The 12,407-nt window shown below is 39.2% G+C and overlaps 2 protein-coding genes across 19 annotated transcripts in view; one reads left to right on the plus strand and one right to left on the minus strand.

Annotated features, from left to right (window-relative positions):
• Positions 1–66: 66 nt before the first annotated feature.
• LOC107265134 (poly(ADP-ribose) glycohydrolase) lies at positions 67–5,853 on the minus strand. Of its 10 annotated transcripts, none has more exons than XM_025082329.1 (12): positions 5,718–5,853; positions 5,451–5,657; positions 4,547–4,699; positions 3,047–3,166; positions 2,832–2,983; positions 2,585–2,701; positions 2,356–2,517; positions 2,034–2,287; positions 1,865–1,965; positions 1,598–1,760; positions 963–1,516; positions 67–887 (listed from the first exon to the last, which is right to left on the minus strand). In XM_025082329.1, exons 4-12 carry the CDS (start codon positions 3,147–3,149, stop codon positions 187–189), a joined length of 2,307 nt encoding a protein of 768 aa, XP_024938097.1. In that variant the 5' UTR covers positions 3,150–3,166; positions 4,547–4,699; positions 5,451–5,657; positions 5,718–5,853; the 3' UTR covers positions 67–186. The 10 variants fall into 10 exon arrangements, with proteins under 10 accessions (XP_024938097.1, XP_024938093.1, XP_024938098.1 ...); XM_025082331.1 differs by lacking the exons at positions 4,547–4,699; positions 5,451–5,657; positions 5,718–5,853 and adding exons at positions 3,528–3,618; positions 3,885–3,914 and having other exon boundaries at positions 307–448; positions 543–887; XM_025082325.1 differs by lacking the exons at positions 4,547–4,699; positions 5,451–5,657; positions 5,718–5,853 and adding exons at positions 3,528–3,618; positions 3,885–4,063.
• LOC107265132 overlaps positions 4,168–12,407 on the plus strand; it is a 46,382-nt gene continuing 38,142 nt past the window's right edge. For 3 of the 9 annotated variants that reach the window (XM_015734224.2, XM_015734225.2, XM_015734226.2), the window contains exons 1-3: positions 4,168–4,534; positions 5,055–5,109; positions 9,713–9,844. In XM_015734224.2, the coding sequence (XP_015589710.1) occupies positions 9,743–9,844 (102 nt within the window). In that variant the 5' untranslated portion in view covers positions 4,168–4,534; positions 5,055–5,109; positions 9,713–9,742. Of the gene's footprint in view, positions 4,535–5,054; positions 5,110–9,712; positions 9,845–11,491; positions 11,620–12,407 lie in introns of those variants that run through there. The other 6 variants (XM_015734217.2, XM_015734219.2, XM_015734220.2 and 3 more) reach the window with 4 other exon arrangements.

Genomic DNA, 12,407 nt, shown 5'->3' on the forward strand with positions numbered 1-12,407 from the left:
TATTCTAAGGATTTAAGCTACGTAGACATAACAGGTCAGGAAGTTATGCAATAAAAAATAATGATGTGAAGTTAATAAACAAAATTTACTTATTAAATTGTTTACAATTATATACAATGGTTTTCTAGTGTACTGTAGATTTTCAATTTTATGATTAACAAGTCTCATACAATAATTTCTATGGACCTATTTAATTGGTGGAAAGAAATCAGATATTTTCCGTTGACTTGTTTTTAAATTTTTCTTACTGTTGTCTTTGTCAATTGTTTTTTTTAATTTTGTACAAGGCGACGTTTCTTTTTGTGCCTTACTTACTTCATTATTAACAGTGTCCACCTGTTTCGTACCCAATATTTCCAGAGCAGAAGGTCGACTGTGCTGCATTTTCATACTTTGAGAATCAGATGGCCATAGCAATGAATTGTTGGACAAATCTTCTTTCATGATACTATCATTGATTACAGAATTGGTACTTGAAATACTCTTTGCATTATCTTTATTCGTTGCAGAACTTATAGAATTATTTTCATTCGAATTTTTACCTGCAACATTACTGGGATCGACACATTTAACAATTTCTTCCTCTTTCTTCTCCACTGAATATGTAATTTCAACATTATTCTGATCTAAATCTTCTAACCAATTTGCTATCATTAGTTCGTCTTCCTCCTCCTTCTGTTTAGCCTTAGAAGTATATCCTGTTAAGAGGACAGTCGATTTCTCCGATTCCTGGGACATTCCATCAATTTTCGTTGATTCTGTTTCAGTTTTAATTAAAAAATTTGTTATAGGTTTCATTTTACTTCGTTTATATAAAAATTGATAAAAATCCGAATAATTTTTAGAAGCTGTTTCACGATATTGAGACAGTAAATAAAACAGTCGAGCTGAAAAAAAATGAATATTCTATAAGTATTTGACATCTCTATTGCATTATGCTCCACAATTTTTTTTCAACCTACCAACATCTATATCATGTTCAACGAGATGCCAATACAGATCAGCAACTTTATCTCTTAAGTTGGTATCTCCAAAAGTAAAGTAAACCATAGAACGGCCAGCTACAGCAGCAGCCATTAATTGTACCAACACCTTTAACTGTGGATTACCACGAAAAGCTCCACAGCCCCAATTTCCAGTTGCAATAGCTGCCAAATTGTCAGTATGCATTTCTGAACTACTGAATCCCACATAAGCTTTGTTCAGTTCTCGTATTATGTTCCTAGTATTAAATTGAGTACATGCTTGTTCAAATGATAAGGCGTCAATGGCAACAACAGAAGTTCTTCTTCTGCCACTGCTATCTCTTGGAGTTTCATCGACGAAATTTCCAGTCCATTTGAAATCATCGCTGTATCCTTCATATTTACTGTATCTTTCGATTCCACTAATTATTAGAGCTTCTGTATCATCTAGAGCCTCAGTTACCAACATGCTCACCATTAATTCCGGGCAAATGACAAATCTTATTTCTTCTTGCACACAGCCCCAACGTAGAACTCCACCGCCGACATATCTAATAATAAATATTATTAAATTACAATTTTTTATGATTAAATTTAATGGCAGTTTATTAATCAGTAATCAGTTTCCTTACTTATTGGCAAAGTCTACTTGTAGAAGACCTGTTCCTTCAGACTCGATTGTTCCCTTGCTTGTTATGTGTAATGGTGGCAGTTTGTGACATTGTTGCTCCCATCTAGGACACTCTTCTTTTGGAATGTATCGTCTCTGAATTGTTATAGTGCCTTCTGGTGCTACTTTACAAAAAATTCATCAGATAATCCGAACTGCGTAGTTTTGCGATTCAGCAGATTAACGTTTATTTTGTATAGCAATATATCCTCATTTAAAATAGGCGCACCTTGAGATGTTATCCTTCTGAAGTAATGAAAGATGCATTTTAATTTTTCTAGCACAGCTTCAGATCTGTCGTATCTATCTTCTCTATATGATCCAAAAAGTCTGAAAACGATGAAGTTTAGTATAGCAGTGTATGAAAGAAAAAGTCTTGGCATGGATAAACAAGTTACCTGTTAAAATTAATATTTGGATACATGGCATACTCGGATTGGGGATTAGTAGAATTTCTCCTTGGGAAAGTACATAGAAATGCATTAGCAAGCAGTGAAGACACCTGCAACTGGCTAAGACTGATGGATGCATTTGTATGACGTTTTAATAATGGAATTGCTCCAGTTACCAGAACTGGCAATTGTAAAGCTAGTTGTACTATTTTTGGTAACAATCCAGTGAAGAAATGGTTTGCTGATTCTTCATCAACTACCTGTATATTTTGTTTTAGAGGCATTAACTCTATAGAGCTTAATAGAAAAATGTTATTATTTACTGTACCTCAGAGAAAAACTGATGTAATGCAGAAAAATCCCAACGATGAGCATATTTATGGTTATATGACAAAATCGCTGCTTCCAATTGATATGTGGAGACAAAACTCTTGAGCAATGCCTCTTGAATAACTTCCCAACGTTGACGGAATCCGTTACTTCCATTTTCCTACACACAATGATTATAATAATAGGATATACTGTTATCAATATTAATTATAATCTATATTACAAACATGATTCACTGGATAAAGACTATGCATAGAATGAGGCATTCTAACATATCCTTGACACCATTTATCCTTCTGCTGCTTTGGATAAGGCTTTGGCGTACCACGATTATTAAGAGGCAACTGTTTGAACAAATCATAGATGTTTTTATAATTTATAATAATTAAAAACTATATAATACAACTAAATATAATTTTTTAATTTCTTTATATGGTTAGCAGAATTAATGTCAATTGACAGATAGTCTCATACCTCAAATAAAACTGTATGCTCTGCACTTGGAGAAATTGGAGGATGCTGATGGCAACCAAATGGTCCCAAGCCTTTATAAATATGATCCATACTAACTCCCTTCCATTCATGTACGGTATCTGTGACTTCTGGTTCTTCAGAAATGACTAGTGCTTAAAATAGTAAAAAATAAGATATTAAGTTAAATAATTTTAGATGCACTATAAACTACTTACGTTCGTCTAATTCTATTGTATTGAAAGAACTTGTCATTTGATTCTCTGAATCTGAGAACATGTCCGGTGATAGTACTTCATCGTCCAAAGATATTTCTGACATTTTAATAGTATAATTTTCTGAAACACAAATGAAAGTACATAAGTCAAAGTAGATATAGCAGTTACATATGACTAGCCTTTAAAAAAAAAATTACACTAGGCAAGAACAGAATGAAGAAACAACTTTTGACAGAAAGTCATCACACTTACATTTTGCAAAAAAATATTCACAAAGATTACAAACCTAAAAGCCTACTTATTTTTGTAGTGTAGCTTAAAAAATCCTACACAATTTCAAGAAATTTGACCCAACAACGTATTGCACAATATATAATTTTTCATAAACATTCGTCCACATTCGGCCAACTTTAATCACAACTGATCACCGTGGATTTGCAATTGACGACATACGTGCTTTCCCAGAGGCTGGATTGCGTACCTTTCAACAGTGATGAAGATGAAAAGTGAACTTGTATTAGCCAATCGCTGTGCTTGTCTTGCTTCAACCCCAAAATGTGATTGGCTAAAAACTATACACTTTGTGAAAGATAGGTGGTACTCATCTCTGTGTAAACAAGGTCGGAAAACCAGAAAGCCGGACTTAAATGGCTAAAATATTTCGATTTAGAAACTTCGTCTAAAAAAAAATCTAAGTTAATAGTCGTACAACTAAGCTAGGAAGACTCCTTAAAGATTTTTTTTTATAAACCATAATAAGAATTTTCAGAAACTAATCACAAACCCACATCTTTACTCTAAAAAAAAAATAAGCATCAGAAATGAATTGTATACATACATATATGCCGTTCATGCTCCAATCTGTTTTCTGCTCCAATATGCATTTTTGGTAACTGTAGCCCTATTCCGATTTGTTACAATTATACTCAGTGAAGAAAAACTGTACTTTTCTACTCCAGCGCAACCAAAAAAATGACTATTTCCACTAGAGTTAAAAGTTTATATTTGAACTTCTCAGATTTCCGAAATCTTCTTTACCGACTGAAAATTTATATACCGACCGAGACATAAAATTTCAAGAAAACGACGCTAGTCGCGCCATTAGCAAAAGGAGCCACGCCATGTGCGATGTCCGTGAAGTTAGTAACAGTAAGAACGAAGCGAAGTGAAGTAAATTCCAATTGAAGTGGTAGGTGGTTGCTGCTGGTGGGCTGACGTCACGACGCATGTTCCGTACTATCGAATATATTCGAATGACAGGTTGTGCGGTACACTGTCTTGTTGTATGAACGCTCGCGAAGGCAGGTGTCTTGTGCCTCGAAGACATATAATTCCAGCGTAAAAACGGGAAACGTAAAACATTAAATAACACGAGTGACATGTTCGCGCGTTCTGTGCGCGGTTGTTTCTAACTGTCTGTGCCAAATTTTATGATGTATACCGCGATTTCATACGAATTTCCTGAGAATCTTAGCTGCTTAAGGAAAGGTGAGTGTATACCAATGGCTCCAAATCTCGGCTGGTCACATTCTTAAACGTCGATTATTATTTCACTCCAAAGAATTCGGCAATTGGTCCAGCCCTGCTCATCGATTAATTCCGGTTTCTGGTGCACTTGATGCAGTCCCTCCCTTACCAAAATGCAAATTGTTCCTTGAAGTAAAGAAGAACCTGTTACAGTGTCATTCCGATAATCCTTTAGTGTCATTTACGTTTATTGCAAATTAATAAACCTATTCAACTTTATAAACAGTAGAATATATGTACGGGATACCTAGGGTACTCCAATATACTGCATATGTACGTAACCAAGTGTCCATCCGAGAATTTTAAGTTTAATAATACATTATTGATGTGTAAGATATGACAGATTGGGATATCAATAGCACTGATATCATGTCGGATTAAACTTTCCGAGCATCTATCTGATAAGAGTCAAGGACACAGTGGCAAGAATAATAATTTCAGTTGTTCCCTTATCAACAACCTACGTATTTATGTTTTACAGTGTGTTTGAGAGAACGAGTCAATAAACCCGGAATACCAGGGGGATTGTTATTTTTGTGAGTAGTATGTGAAAAAGATAATGTAAAGAGGGAACGAAGAAATGGGATGGTAGTGATGATATATACATATGCATACATATATATGTATATATGCTTTAAACAGGAAAAGGTGCATGCACGCGTTGTGCAGGGATCTATTCTATTAACCTCTTTAACTTTTCAATTAACCTTCACGATCTTTGATTGCACAAATTAGAATTTAACTGGACAAATAATATTCTCTAATAATAGTGATCCGTACGTTCACGCTAACTAGAATTTAATCAATCAATGGAAATTATATGTCAAACTGTCGTGTTGGGTTTGCTTTATTTTTCGAAATCAGGGATTATTATTACCTTGACCGTAGGCCTACCATTTATGAGTTGTTCTATCAGAAGGTCGTTAATGTTTATGTAACCAGCTTTTCATTTACACGATAGTAAATTTTCCTCTTAATCATTTCTATAAGGAGACTCGACGAGCATTCGCCGATGCTGTGCTCCAGTATTATTACGCTCGTGAGAAACAGGTTATCCTTGCAATATTTCGAATAGCTAGAAGTTCTATAAACATTGAAAAGTATTCTTACAACTTGGCGATCTTTCATAAAGTTTCTTACGTACGTCGGTTGTCTATTGCAGGTGTATACAGATCCATTCCTTTCTACATTAATGACCACGTAGTGAATTTATGAAGTACAATCTTGTAAATTATGGTTCTGAGTGTACCATACGCTCGGCGTAGAGCATAACGTGTAATCGGTACACTTTCCTTGAGAATAATATGAAAATTATTACACATCAAAGTACTGAGCATCGTAGATTGATCATAGTGCATTCAAAAGCTTCATTTATATGAGGACGGTTAACGATTTGGAAGGGAGAAAAAAAAGCAAACGTCGGAATTCTATGCAACGGATGCCGCCATCTTTTTTTTGTTCCTCATTGGCTGTAACGACTAATGAATGCAGAAAAAAAATTAGGAGCGCTGACTAACCAGCCGTTACTTTACGGATTTTACTTTCGCGATACCGTTTTATCAGTTAATTGAACTTGTTACAAAGGTTAGATCAAACAGTTTGAATATCTTTTGTATAAAATCCATACGGATGTTGATTTTCGATTGGAAGTATGGACGCGAGTATTTGTATTTATATTCATGAAATTTCATCATCGTAGACATTATTGATCGTTATTTCGAAATACTCGAGGCATCTACTTTGTTAGGCCCAATGAAAGGTTTCTCACTTATAACCTCACTTTCCCTCTTCGCTTGGAGCGCGGAGTCCCTACGGTTTATTCTAAAGTGTTGAACGTTGCTTGTCGCGCGTAATAAGAAGACGACGTGAAAAATAACTCTATTCAACGGCATCACACTGTCACTTGACATGCAAATATTTCAAGACTCGAGATAAGAATTATCATATAATGTCTGCACCTACGCAAAAGACTATCGCCGTTCGTAATTCCCATTAGAAGTCCGGACGTAAACGTCTCTCTAGTGGAACGGTGAGAATTCAGTGAATTTAACGCTTCTTTATCGCTCCGTGGCACGAGATCGTAAAACCATATCTCTTTGCTTCTTGGGTTTGAAGATTGTTCTATTCACCCGGTTTGTATCCTTAAGCCAGAAAATACATTTTTTTCTCCATTACTAATACCGTTCGCAATTTCTCTACAAGTAGACGCCTATCTGTCAGGTCTTTCATCTACGAGTTACTTGACCGCTCACCGCTCCGAGCTGTCAGTAGGAAGCCATATTTTTTTATCCTGTTGTGGTACGCGTGCCCTCGCTATCTTTCCTTGGCTTTTACAATTATACTCTAGCCAGCCACTGTCTCGTCAGGTTCTGTGCGGACATTGATTCAACGTCGATTCTCTCTCACAGGTTATGTGGCGCCTCCGGCGGCCATGTTTGATTTTTCTTTTGGAATCGATCAGGCAAGCGTTCACTTACTTTTTTCCTCTTTGGATTCACAGTTTACTTAGTTAACTAAATACTTCAATTTATAGGTTATTCTCCTCGTAATGCAATGCTGTACTGATCGGGTGGGTGGTACGGAGTCGATTAAAAATCTTTTTGTCCGTAATGCAACTTACACGAATAAGTTACATTTCTGTGGCGAGCGAGCATTGGCTACGATTATCTAACCGCAGTAATATCATACTTTAACGGCCGTTCTGTCGAGTCAGTATGACTGTTAGGATAACTGAAGAAAAAAAAAACATTGACAATTAATGCTTTTGAAAAATATGTCAGTGTCCACTTTAATTTGGACGTTTCGTTCTCTTTCGTCGTATACCAACGCCATACCGACTACTGTGCTCAATGACGTGACACGTAAGATTCTAATAATACAAATAATAATATCGATTAAAGTATTTTGAATTTATCATATTTTTTCTTTATTTATAACTATAATTTATTGTAACGTCCAAAAATATTCACCTGCTCATAGACTCATCGGTTGATACGTACTCTTGGTCTGTTTATTATCACATTTACCAAACCCTCAACTCCTCTTTCTCCTCGCTGGTGGGAGCCGCAGATAAAATCTTGTCCTACCAGTAAAATACGTTTGTACACTCTTTAGGTACACACTTAACAATTAGACAGGTTTTCGTGCCTCGGTGCAAAAGCAGCCTCAGGGTTTCCCCGCGAGAGTACGCTGACACTCCGCAGCAGACGACGTTCCTAAGGCGCGCTGACTGGCGTACAAGGTGGGCATACTCGGTATAGTTAACGACTTCCGGTAACATGCCTTCCACCTTTTCATTTATTTGTCTTAGCCAACCAGCCCGTAATTCAATGCACGAGCGTCTCTTCCTGTTACAAGTTACTCGCTCTCTACTTGTACGCCAGGCAATTAGCAATTTCTCTGATCATCCACTCCGATGATTATGCTTAACAGCTCTGACGCGCATGCGCGCCCATTTCACTATCCAACGGGCCATGTATTATACAAATTTAAATAACACTCAGACGATTCGGTCTTTCGCTTGGGTCGAACCTTAGAAACATGACAATGGATATCTTTATATGTATTATTGTTTCACGGAATCTCGCCACAAGGCTCATTCTCATTGACGACGCGTAAGGCTTACGTATCTATGTACCAGGTACCTATACCTATAGCGTTTTCTTCAGGCCATTCGAGCGCACGGAGAACGGGATACGAGGAATGCATAGCAAATAACCACAGGAGCCTTCGTTACGGGCCCTTGGAGGTTCGTCTCCTTGTGTATTTATTCTGTGACAGTGGTTTTTAGGTTAGAATTTTTTCTCTCAGATTTTATGAATTTTCTGAAATGACATATCCCACATTTTATATCGGTTAGAGGTGGAGAACTTCGAAATACCAAGCTGGACCAACGTTCATGCACGATGTGTCATGTTTGTGCATAGGAATGCAGTTACTCAGAAGGAACGACCTTCTCTATTATGTTCAATGACCGCTGCGGAAACTGAGCATCCTCAGCTGACACGAGGTGCCTGTTTCCACGAATGAATTCTGCTTTCCTTTCCTTTGGCAACGGGTCTCATTGTTTATCTCGGGTTTCGCGATGAAGTCTTCTTCTCTTACTTCGGCCATTGTGCTCTCGGCGATGCCTCGCGCAAACGTGACTAAGAAGGCGAACAATCGCAAATCACTTTGACCAGGGTTCCAGGAAAACATTCTCGGAATATTCATTCGAGCGCGAATTATTAATCTCTTCCAGTCCGTGAAACGTCACGAATGAAAGATGAACTCTCGTATCCCAGTTTACTGGAGAACATTCCAGGTCCCTTCTGTGGAATATAACTTTCTAGGGACTTTTTATCCCCCTAGATTGCTTACTGTGGGTTGTATCGGTCTTGGGCAATTGTTAAATGTTTCTTTTTTAGTCTATGCAAATTTACCTCGAAGAATTCATTTATTTGTACCTTGCATCAGACGCACTCGGTGCATTCGAGTTCTTATCGGCTGGAATGCTGGGAATTATTCTTATGAACATGGCGTATTAACGTTAATGGTACGTTCTAGTAATTTTACGGTCATAAAGGCTGTAATCACTTTGGCCTTTATTCCTCTTACATCTGGGGATAACGTATTGCCATGTAAAAGGAATATTTATTTAGGTCTCGAGGAACGGTTTTGAAAGTGTTTTTATATTTTTAATACATTGTTAGATGATTAAGTTAGTGCATTGCGTGATACAGGCTTTGTTTATGCATCATTTCAGATAAATGAATTTTCTTCTCCCTCTCTCTCTCTCTCTCTCTCTTTCTCTCTCTCTCTCTCTCTCTCTCTCTTTGACTCTGACAATCAGTATTTAATAATCACAACAATGCATGTATTCTTCCTGGGTGTACACGGTGCTTGGTTACGGGAATAAAGGGATCCTGATAAATGATCTGCTCTAATTAATTTAATTGCCAGTACCTTACTCAGCCTGCGCAATCCGACAGTGTAAAGCGTCACGTGCGATACGTATCGCGAAAATTCTAATGTGTCTCTCGTTAATCCAACTCGTGGTCGCTTTGTTTGTACCGTCGGGTTGCGCATCCTCTGTTCCCTACGTGTCTCGCTCTTTCTCTCTCTCTCTCTCTAACACGACCGAACGTACCATGTATACAGGTTACGCTCGGGTGAAATTGGCAGATCTATATGGGGCAATGCGTATCTCGTAAGGCGAGCGCCGTCATCGCAGCCTCCGGCCATCATAGCTCGCCCTCGTATCGTATCATGGACAAGCCCACCAAGAATCAGGTACGTCGAATGATTAATATTACTTACGTAGGAAGAATACAAAAAAAACGAGTCTTATCAACTACCGTACAGATAATTCCTCCTCTCGTTCCTATCCCAATGCAGAACATCCTGCGTCCCATCTCGCTCCAACTGTATCAGCAGCGAAGGTCCCGTCTGTAAGTGTCACCCGGTTCTTACTAAGGCTGAGTCAAAGCACCGGGAGATTAGCTTCTTGAGATTTCTAGGCCACGAATGAACACTTGCTTTGCACAGTTTGCGCAAGAGAACGTGAGAAACGCGTTCGCGTGCTCTTGCAACGTGCGCTCGACTCCAGCCGTCCTGGTTTGTTTACATGCTGGGACTGTCGTAGACAAGCTCAAGCGAGTTTCTAAGCTGCTGAACCGAATCGCCCAAAACGCCATCTGTAAATTAAGGTTTGAATCGGCTTTTAAGAAACTTCGTCGCTCTCAGGCGTACGTGAGAATGATCGAATGGACTTTCTCACCTGTGAGGCGTGCTTTAGTTTTTACGTCGGACGCTCCCTTTTTATTTCATCCCGTAGACGCGAACGCGAGTAAAAGTAAAGTATTAATAGCGCAAAGAGGTGCGACTGAAAATGTGCGTCGGTGCGTTATACCGAGACTAGTCGGAATCCCATGTGTATTCAGCAGTAGGCATTCCGCGCGCGTGTTAACTACGGCGTCGTTTCTATGTAACGGCTAAGCAGCGGGGCGGTATAGTAAAGACGTTTTCGCGTGGCAGTGTGAGGATAAATGCGCACTTGTGTGGAGTTTCGTGCAAGTCTTTGCGAGATACTGGGCACATCTGGCGTGTTTCGTCGCTCGCACTTTACTACAGTTGCGTACATGCGTACCCGGCTTGAGGAATTCCTTGCTCGATTCCACCACGTCGTTGGCCTCGAGGTCTTCCGTGCACGCATTCGTATGTAGCTGCACGCGAATGTCCCGTCACTGGTATCATTTTCAGATGATTTCTCATGCTACTCCGCGGGTTCTATCGATCGATATTCATCTATCGATAGTTACAGAACGATTAATATCGTTTGTTATAACAGATTGTGTATTTAGACTCGTTCGAGGTATCCTTTTGGTACCTCTGGTAATAACTCACTGCTATCGTGCTTCTCACGTGGATTTATAGAATGTGGGTGGGACAATAAGACCTGGCCGTCATATCCTTTCACGCTCCTGGCACTTCGGGTATAGAGATTAATGTTACCCTGTTGCCGGCTGGGTATCCTCTACAACTTCCACGAGCACGTTAACTCTCACTCTTCGCTCGCGTCTGTCGCACGACCGTATACGCAGGTAGTCTGTGGTGTCTGTGACGGGGGGACAAACCGCCGTGACCGCTAGACTCGTCCTGGGATTAGTTACAAGTCATAACTCGCGCGTATATTTTTATTCTAGCATACCACGGTATTCCGTTGGTTTAACTGACATAATCGATACCGCAAATATCGACTGTCGCACTTTCGATTATTTCTTAGGACATCGATACCCCTCGCCTCGCGGTGTCTTGACTAGCGCAGTAGTGCATCTCTGGCTTTTAGTTGAAACTTCTAAGGTTAGGCGGCGGTACGAGCGTATAGTTTATTTAAGGTGCGGTGATACACCAAGTGTCTTTTTATCTCTCTCGCATGGCTCATTGTACTATGCTCGAATACCTCGACTCAGGTTAAGTCATGGAGACCTACTTCCTGGACCTTCTACTAGAGCTCTGTCTATGAAAATCGTTGATCGAAACTGCTTCGAGACTACTCCTAGCTTCTAGTACGTACTTTACTAGGCTAACTTACTTTATATATATGTATATATGCACACTTATCCGGCCGTGTTCCTCTTAGACTCTCTCTCCAGCGATCTCATCAATGCCGATAAATAATTCCAGAGTCAATACGTGGGCGTGTATCCCATGCCGTTACGTACCTGAAATATACGCCAGGTTAAATTGTCCATCTAGCAAGCTGTATTTACGATTTCGTTTTGTCGATCGCCGCTTCGTTATTTGCTTAATAAAACCTAACGATCGTTCTAGCTACTTCTAGGCTGGCCACTTGTCACGTGGCTCTACCGTTACTTTACTTGACTTTTGCCAAATAGTCTGTCGGTACGCTGTGGCTCGGGTACCGATGAAATTTATTAATTCCTCTTATGGCTTTCGTAGCTCGACCGAACCTCCCAGAGGTTCCTCGTTACAAATTGCATCATGCTATTGCGCAACTGAATACGACGACCAGTCGATATATTATAATATACCTAGAGACTCTACATTGTTATGAACTATATTCTAAACTCATCAAACTTTATCGTCGGTAGTCGCTCTTGTAACGTGCGATGATGCTTATAGGGCTCGCGTGGGTTGACTGTTTCTTTATTAAGGTGCGATTGTCTGTAACGGCTCTGTATGCACGCCGACGCTTTTACTTTTATTTAAATAATCGTGGCGACCGGTGGCAGGTGAATTGCGATATCGAGTAATCATTTGAATTCTGTATTCCATTCTTACGACCTAGATTATTTATTTTTTACTTTGAACGGGGGGGGGGGGGGGGTAAAAA

Source organism: Cephus cinctus, unplaced genomic scaffold (genome assembly GCF_000341935.2).
Source record: "Cephus cinctus unplaced genomic scaffold, Ccin1 Ccin1_scaffold0215, whole genome shotgun sequence".
In the NCBI taxonomy this organism is placed as follows: domain Eukaryota; kingdom Metazoa; phylum Arthropoda; class Insecta; order Hymenoptera; family Cephidae; genus Cephus; species Cephus cinctus.

Bases quoted from the DNA above. Each gene is read 5' to 3' on its own strand.
- LOC107265134 (XM_025082325.1), bottom strand. The intron at 2,702-2,831 runs GTATGAGACTAT...TTGTTCAAACAG, and splicing joins AGCATACAGTTTTATTTGAG to TTGCCTCTTAATAATCGTGG. The intron at 2,518-2,584 runs GTTTGTAATATA...CATTGTGTGTAG, and splicing joins GTCTTTATCCAGTGAATCAT to GAAAATGGAAGTAACGGATT.